We start from the raw sequence: 9,072 nt of genomic DNA, 5'->3' as shown, positions 1-9,072 counted from the left end.
ACACACACACACACACACACACACACACACACACACACACACACACACACACACACACACACACACACACACACACACACACACACACACACACACACACACACACACAATAATTCCTAGACGCAGCCATACCCAGGCCTAGGTCGGGGTGGATCTCGATAATGGCCCAGTTCTCCTGGTCACTACAGTGGGCCGTCTGCACCATCATATGACACACGTCCCGCGCCGTTGCCCCTGATGACACGGATACCGTCCGGCCCAGGGTATCTTCACCATATACTCGAACAGCCTGGACACAAACACACACACACACACACACACACACACACACACACACACACACACACACACACACAAAGAGTCAGTAGAGAGCATTAATATAAGCAGTTGAAGATATTCTCATTCATGACATTTCACTCCACAGACATTTCCCTCCTCTCATCAGAATGAACAAACACTTCAAAGCTAAAACTTCAAAAATCAAATCAAATCAAATCAGGCTTATTGGCCATGTATACTTGTGTCTACGAGGGATTTGCATTTATCCCATCCGTGAGTTAGTGAACACACACAGCACACAGTGAGGTGAAGCACACACACTAAGCCCAGAGCAGTGAGCTGCCTTCATAGAGCGGTGCTCGGGGAGCAGTGAGGGGTTAGGTGCCTTGCTCAAGTGTGTGTGTGTGTGTGCTCGGGGAGCAGTGAGGGGTTAGGTGCCTTGCTCAAGTGTGTGTGTGTGTGTGTGTGTGTGTGTGTTCGGGGAGCAGTGAGGGGTTAGGTGCCTTGCTCAAGGGCACTTCAGCCGTGGACTGGTCAGGGGAACGAATCAGCAACCCTCTAAGCTCGAAGCCCTAACCAGTAGGCCAGGGCTGCCCCATGACAACAACTTAGGCACTATCTTTGGCAAGAAGAGGGGCTTTACCTCTCTCAAGCTATACTGGATTTTGGCCACAGTCATATGTGCATACATCCATGCAAGGACAAAAACCTATTGTGTAGATGACGTACATTCATAGATCCAATTGAGCCAGCATAAATTATTTTCAGCAAGTCATAACTGTTTTCGCCGTCAAGGTAACCCGGGGGCAACCGGTGCCTGAGGGTTGTCTGACAGGTAAGTAGACGGCACGCACGCAGAGGCATCACACACTGGCTACGAGCCAGGTAGGTGTCGCAGACAAACAAGCGCAGTCCAAGCCAAGAATCCATCGCAGGGCATTTATCACTCTCGAATATTCATTCAACCATGCCTCCGTGCATCCATCCATCCATCCATCCATCCATCCATCCATCCATCCATCCATCTCTCACTCCGTCCACACGCATTTGCTGCTGTTGTGTCTGGCAGTCTGTCTGTTTACACCAAAAATGAAGTAAACGGTCCGCACGCTTGCTCTCACTTGGCTTAGTTTATCAGAATTCAAGTCAGAGGCCCCGGCAGTGGCGCAACTGGCTGGGGCACCTGCACCGTACGCTAGCGACCCGGGTTCGATTCCCGCCCCGTGGTCCTTTCCAGATCCCACCCCGACTCTTTCCCACTCACTTCCTGTCATTCTCTCTACTGTCCTGTCCAAATAAAGGCATAAAAAGCCCAAAAAATAATCTTTAAAAAAAAGAATTCAAGTCAGGTTTCGAGACGCATGGCTCTTCCTCAGACTTGAACCAAACCGAGTGAGAGCAAGTGTGCGGACCTTTTACTTTTACTTCACATTTTTGGATCTTAACTTTTTTTGGCTCCTGGATGAGCGCACTTTTTTCAACTAAAGTCTGTCTACACCACCCAGCTCATCTAAGACTCTCTCCTGCAGGGTCACGGAAGGACGCAACAGGCCCTTTCAACTTCATAAACAAACATGTCTATAAGGCATCTCTGGTGGCACAGAACGTTGAGCTAATTTTACCTTGGGGACAGACAAAAAAAAAAAAAAAATCAAGTCAACATTTTGTAGAGCATTATGCTAGTCTGACTCATTTTCATTTCAAAGTCTCTGGGTTAGTTTTGAAGACAGATCAAAAGGGTCCATAGATATGTTCAACTTCTAACTGACCCTAGGGAGATGGGTTGGGCCCTTGAGTCGTGGATCTGTCCGAGGTTTCTTCCTATACTGTATGTATCTCCAATTCTAGGGAGTTTTTCCTTGCCCCTGTTACTCACAGGCTCTCTTTAAATGTTTAACACTCTGTAAGCTCTGCGCCATGAGACATGTGCAATGTTTTGCCGCTCTATAAGTGAAATTGAAATTGAAACTTCTACATTAATTATATGTGGATTGAGTAGATGGACAATGTTCTACGCGGTGTTGCCTGGCAGGGTAGACGAGGGTTAATCGGTTCCATTTTGATTGGTCATACTCATGGCTTGTGAAAGTGTTATGGACATGGACTGTTTTGACATTTAAAATGTTTTTAAAAGTCAAACACAAAGCCAGTTCTTCTCTAGTACCGCAGTCCCTCCCCTTGTCAGTAGTGTTCTGCTTCAATATGATCTGTTTTCCTGCAAAAGATGGGCAATGAGCCAGAGTGAAGGTGACGATGAGAAAAACAATCTGACAGAATGACTATCACTGAGAGGAGGGGGGAGTATAGAGAGAGAAAGAAAGAAAGAAAGAAAGAAAGAAAGAAAGAGACAATAACAATAGAAAAAACTGTGATAAATGCAGAAGCTCAAAAGGAAATCAACACCATACAAAAAAGAAAAAACAAATTGCCGAAACTAAATCAGAGAGAGGTGGCGGTTGTCTTGGAAACACGAGTCGGGTTTATATTGTGGCGCGCGTCGACGCAATGTTTGGTGTCTCTCCAGTCGCCACTAAACCAGTGGGACCGGAACGGAGGAGCGAGCAGGCGAGCGACCGGCCAGGCTGTCAATCACACAATCCCAGACGTGTTAGGCCTGTCAGAATCTCAGACAGAAAACCTGTTGGCAGAGTGATGTCTTTCCTCTTAAAATGCATAGATGAGAAGGTTTCAACCACAACTAATATCACCACCTTCTAAAAATATCTCATCTGAGGAAACAGGACGCATCGGCAGTGTTTTCCCTTAGCGACATTCCCTTAGCGACATTCCCTTAGCAACTCCCTGTTGAGACATGTGCTTTTATTGAAAAAAAAGAAAACTGACATTGATTGGTTTGGTTCTAGAATGTTCCAGGTGTGCGTTTGAAACCACAGGAAACAGCCCCCTGCATAGAGTACTATCCTAGCCCACGGGCAGATCTGTGTGTGTGTGTGTGTGTGTGTGTGTGTGTGTGTGTAAGGATGGGCTAGCAGGTATTTCATGTCTCGGAACCTCGAGATCAGTACACAGAGTCAGACCACTGCAACATGCAAATACTAACGTTTCAGAATATGGTGTACCACACACTCCAATAATATTTAACCCTTTCAAATTCGGTTGCATGCCACAGACACCCATATTACAACCCCATGCAAGGCCCACAGCAAAACAGAGAGGTGAGAAATTGGATAAAAATAACCTCATTTACTAATCTGAAAACAATGACAAACGTGTGACGGGTCAATGTTCATCAGTAATGCCACTTCTGTGTACTGCAATTGTATATTATTGTGTACTTTCATTGTCTGGAACTTGTTTTATTGCATTCAGTAGCCTGTTCCACTGACATCACCACCTGGCTACGTGCCTGTGACCGCAGTCTACCGAGACCACATAGCTGTTTACAACCTGTACTGGGTGAAACCGAGTTCAACCTCATTTATGCAACGTTCAAAAGAAAAAGGGTGGCGTCACTGACTGCTCAGACTTAAGCATGATTTATTTACGCTCTGAGGTGCTATTACAAGGTGTGTTTTGCTACTGATTGAATGTACTGCAGCGCCTAATCATAGCAAATGAAAGTCTCGCCGACAGAACAGCTGCCAATCACAAAGAGGACGAGGTCAAAGGTCAAGATCCAGATATTGTTTATATTTATGTTTACGTTAATGTCATTTACATAAATGTGACACACAAATATAACAATGCAATAGTCAAAATAAACAATAAACAGCTATACTATAATTTCCCAACTATTAGCCGTGGTTTATACATTGATTTTGCTAAACTTCTTAAGCTATGAGGTCAATACACGCCTACACGGGGCAGTTAATATGATACTAATATGGCTTTGTTTCTTTTAAATGGCATAAAACACTGTCCTGGAAATGACTGTAATTGACAAGACAAATGACGAACTTACATGACAGTCCTTTTCGGACGGAGCACTCTTTCCGATCGACGAGCTGATCAGGACGGGGGAGCTGGAGGGACTGCAGAGTTCTGGGAAGGGATTGGGAATGCTGGGGGCTTGCGTGGCCTTGGTCTCTTTTCTGGATCTGGAATAAAGATGGATGTGTAGGCATTCCGTAATTAGATCCCAAACAAAGGATGTCCAAAATGTTCAGTGACATGGAGGAAACGGTTGAATGTGGACAACGTGGCTAATCTGAATCAATAAAATAATCATAAAGCTCTTTATGGATGAAGGACAACTAACACACTCAGATAAGGCAATAAAACTGTATTGCTGAGGTGTGTGTGTGTGTGTGTGTGTGTGTGTGTGTGTGTGTGTGTGTGTGTGTGCAATGCATACAGGTTGGCTTGTGTGTAAGAGAATGAGCGAGAGAGTGAGTGAGAGCAATTTAATAAGCCATAATAATCAATCAAATGAATAGAGAGACACAGATCAGAGGGAAAGGAAAGAAAGAAAATGATGAATAAGGAAGTGAAATCACTCCTCAGGGATAACAGACACTAAAGAACAGATGAGGTAATGACTGTGTGTGTGTGTGTGTGTGTGTGTGTGTGTGTGTGTGTGTGTGTGTGTGTGTGTGTATTCATACTTGAGATAAATATTATGAGGTAAGGAGAGGTGTAGAGGAGCTGAGATGTGGGGATCAAAGTGTGTGTCTCTGTGTGTGTATGTGTGTGTGTGTGTGTGTGTGTGTGTGTGTGTGTGCAATAACTGACATTGATTGGTTTGGTTCTAGAATGTTCCGGGTGTTGTGTTTGAAACCACAGGGAACAGCCCCCTGCATAGAGAACTATTCTAGCCCACGGGCAGTGTGTGTGTGTGTGTGTGTGTGTGTGTGTGTGTGTGTGTGTGTGTGTGTGTGTGTGTGTGTGTGTGTGTGTGTGTGTGTACCTGAGAGGGATGCTCTGGAGGAATGCTGAGGTATCAGCGATCAAAATGTGTGTTTGTGTGTGTGTGTGTGTGTGTGTGTGCGTGTGTGTGCGTAGTCATACCTGAGCGGGATACTCTGGGGCGATGATCGGCGAAGGGATGCGGAGCTGTGGGGGATGAGGGGGGTGAGGGAGGTGAGGGAGAGGGTGGACCCATGTGACATCATCTCATCTGGACCCATACCCTAAAACAGCTCCGCTGAGCTACACACACACACACACACACACACACACACACACACACACACACACACACACACACACACACACACACACACACACACACACACACACACACGAGGAGAGAGGTGGGGAGGGGGAGACAGCAGTTCTCCATTTACTGTAAGATTTAACGTTTAAATACATCATCACATAATCTATGTGTAATCTGTATCTGATTTCTGTCTTAAAGCTACCCAAAAGAGTTTTTGTACCTTAAAAAATGTTCCCCAAATCATTTCAGTGGTTAATCAACTCGTAACAGGGGGAATGGCACTTCTGCAGTTAGCATTGCAGTCCTCGGCTATAACCGCACAATGAAAGTTTACCAGATCGGGTAGCGGATCTATAGTTCGAAGGTGATACACAGAAACTACAAAATTCACTTCCTTCGATGTCGCAATACATCATACTTTTATAAAATCATGCAACACACTCTCCCTTGTCTGTGGCCATTGTTATTTGCAAAGCCAGTGCTTTAGTGTTGCTTTAAGCTTCCAGTTAGCAATATTGTTTGTTTATTGTTGTTATTCCTCTCTTTCTCCTTTCTTGGTTAAATGTTTGCTTTTAATAAACCACTTGTCGACAACACTGTTCATGAACAGTCATGCCCATAAAGCTAGTTGAGTATGAGAGAGAGGGATGGGGAGGAGGAGGGGATAGAGGGAAGAGTAAAAGAGAATAAGTGAGGGAAAGAGTGATGCAAGAGAGAAAGAGAAAGAAGTAGAGAGAGAGAGAGAAGGAAGGAAGGAGGGATGGCAAAGGAGGAAAGAGGAATGAGGAAAGTGTGTGTGTGTGTGGATACACACACAGACAGACAGACAGACAGACAGACAGACAGACAGACAGACAGACAATCTTGAAACACAGGAAATGTATCCATTATCAAATAAAGTACAAATGGAAAGGAATGTTGTCCCTTGTACCTGCTATTTTTTATTTCCTGAATATCCCTTAGAAGTAGCTACACGCTATGGTTATGGCACAGAACAGAAAACTGATTTGAAAACTGCACTTGAGACAACACACACCTGGGACAAGTACACAGTCAGCTCTCACGAATGAATAAATACAAACCCTTTTTCTCAGGAAAAGCACAGAGTTTATTTTCTGTTCTCTCAAAAGTACAGTCATCTTGGTAATGATGAAAGAATCAAAACAACACAGACACTGGCATAGCCACATCACGGGAGAACCAGTATATCTTCCCATCTGTGTCAACACCTGAAAAGGGATTAGTTCAGTTCATAGACTGTGAACTTTTTCTGTGTGTGTGTGTGTGTGTGTGTGTGTGTGTGTGTGTGTGTGTGTGTGTGTGTGTGTGTGTGTGTGTGTGTGTGTGTGCGCGTTTGTGTGTATGTATGTGCACGCACATTTCTTCCAAGCCACACATGCTGTCTGCAATTAATTTCAAAATCAGTCACCCATGGAGACATTGTCACATTGCTTGACTTGAACGTTGCTGACTGACTGCAGTTTCTGGTTTCTGACCTGACACACAGCATCTCCTTATACCCCATCACACGTAAACCAACAACAACACCTCTGCTACCCCACCAGGCACGCGCTCGGTACACATGCTATCGTAAACGGGCATGTACAAACAACAAACACCTACGTGAACACTCTAGCGTAGGATGACGTGTTCCTCCCGACTGGAAGCAGCAGGACTGGGAGGCAGTAATAGCCTGGATTAGGTGATCAGGGTGAGGTAAGTGCCGTTGTGTCTGGGTCGAAAACAGCACCAGCATAATGACGCTTTTATTTGGCAGTGCCACATAAAGGCCCTTTATGCTGCTTGTGTGTGTGTGTGTGTGTGTGTGTGTGTGTGTGTGTGTGTGTGTGTGGCCGCCGAGAGCAAAAACTGCACCCGTGTATCAGGTGGTGCCTTTCTAAACCTAAAGCCAACTACAAAGACCCAGAAACCAGCTCAGTCCAAAAACAGGTCTGGGTCAGACTCAAGCCCGGTCCAATTGCGATTCGGCTTCTGTCGAGCTAATACATTCAACCTATAGCCTACTGATTATAGTCAGAGAAGTAGGTTAGAGGAAGAGAGTAGCCTAAAATCATAGTTTATGTGTGAGTGTATGTACAGTACATGTGTGGTTTCATGTGTCAGAGAGCCAGTGTTTGGACTGAGGGCTATGAGAAAAGCCCTGCTCCATTATGATTTGTAAATAATACCAGGGATTGTGAAGGACTAACATATTACTGTGACGCAAGTCTTTGTCTGGCATAGGGAGAGCAGAACAAACAATAAGGCCGATTACATATTCGAGATGCAAATGAAGGTATTCTGTTGGGTCTGTCAGCTAGGTCACATCTAAATTTAAAACTATAACACACACACACACACACACACACACACACACACACACACACACACACACACACACACACACACACACAGGGAAGAGACCTACAGGCTGACTTAAAAATAAAACACAAAATGGCAATAGGTTATTGTAATTCCATTATCACCAAAGATGATCAAATGTGCATGTGAGAGTGAGAGAGAAAGTGAAGGAGTTAGAGAGAGAGAGAAAGCAAAAGAAAGGGAGAGAGAGACAGAAAGAACGAAAGAGAGACAGACAGACAGAGAGACAGACAGCTTAGCCCATGTTTGAAATGCACAAACCACATTCAAATGACGGCACCAGGCTGAGCATGCACAGCAAGTGACTGACTGATGTATTCCTATTGATAAGCGATAAGATCATAGTCTACACGTGCGCGTTGCCCTTGTTGTGACTGAGGACATGAAGCCTGAACTTACAATTTTAAACTAACCTGAAGGAGAAGAGGCGAAGCAAAAATTGGGAATGAAGGAACGCTGTGTCCTTACAATCTCACTAGCCTACACTGAGAAGTCACCTTCTGTCAGGCTAGGCATTGCCTATGGTCGTCCATCAAAATAGCAATAGCAACGTTTCAATAACACAGGACTTTCGAATCATTAGCCCTACTGTAGGCTGTTACTGCTATAAAACCGTGTGATCACACAAATATCTGACCATATTGTTTTTTGTTGACTGGTGTGCCAGAAGCGTCATTTCATCAAATCATTTAGCAACAAGAGTAACATAGCCTACCGTCTCTTTATGGTAGCCCACTTTGTCCTTATCAACTTGCTCCAGCAGCATAAATCAGGTGGATATCCTGTTTCTCATACAACTCATAAGTTTGTCAGAAGTTTCACCGGTCAAAACTGAACACACCCCGCCGGTCCGTGGGCGGGGCCACAGCTTCTGCAGGTGCGTCCCAAAGGTTGACACGGGGCTGCAAACTACAGGAAAGCGTGCCTAGGAGACAACGTGGCTGACACCGCACCTTGAAGTCATAAAATAACGCCTGCCTTGCGTCACACAAGGCTTGAAAATGGCATTGCTTGTTCTACAGACTGATTTGTCACTGACTCACCATGTAAACCATGCTATGCTAGGATTCAAAACGTGTCAAATGATAAGATTGATTTAAATATGTGGCCATACCCTAGGATATGTATTAATTAATGCCCATCCTAAATGTTAAAAACTACTTGTTTCAACTGATCTTTGACTTTTGCATTGGGTATGTTGACTTATTACCAAAACATGTATTCACTGAAATAAAACATATAGGCCTATTTTCTTTTAAAGATGAGTGGCTAAGTAAAATGTCTGCATCAAA

At 44.5% G+C, this 9,072-nt stretch overlaps 1 protein-coding gene across 3 annotated transcripts in view; it reads right to left on the bottom strand.

Annotated features, from left to right (window-relative positions):
• Positions 1–9,071, bottom strand: part of grb7 (growth factor receptor bound protein 7) — a 21,974-nt gene extending 12,903 nt beyond the window's left edge. For 2 of the 3 annotated variants that reach the window (XM_062526101.1, XM_062526102.1), the window contains exons 1-4: positions 8,496–9,071; positions 5,248–5,388; positions 4,202–4,337; positions 133–289 (exon numbers count right to left, since the gene is read on the bottom strand). In XM_062526101.1, the coding sequence (XP_062382085.1) occupies positions 133–289; positions 4,202–4,337; positions 5,248–5,366 (412 nt within the window). In that variant the 5' untranslated portion in view covers positions 5,367–5,388; positions 8,496–9,071. The remainder of the gene's footprint in view (positions 1–132; positions 290–4,201; positions 4,338–5,247; positions 5,389–8,495) is intronic. The other variant, XM_062526103.1, reaches the window with a different exon arrangement.
• Position 9,072: the final 1 nt, after the last annotated feature.

The sequence above is a fragment of the Sardina pilchardus genome, chromosome 22 (assembly GCF_963854185.1).
Source record: "Sardina pilchardus chromosome 22, fSarPil1.1, whole genome shotgun sequence".
Classification (NCBI taxonomy): Eukaryota; Metazoa; Chordata; class Actinopteri; order Clupeiformes; family Clupeidae; genus Sardina; species Sardina pilchardus.
Note: the sequence above shows the minus strand (reverse complement) of the source record. Positions and strands in the feature narration are given on the sequence as shown.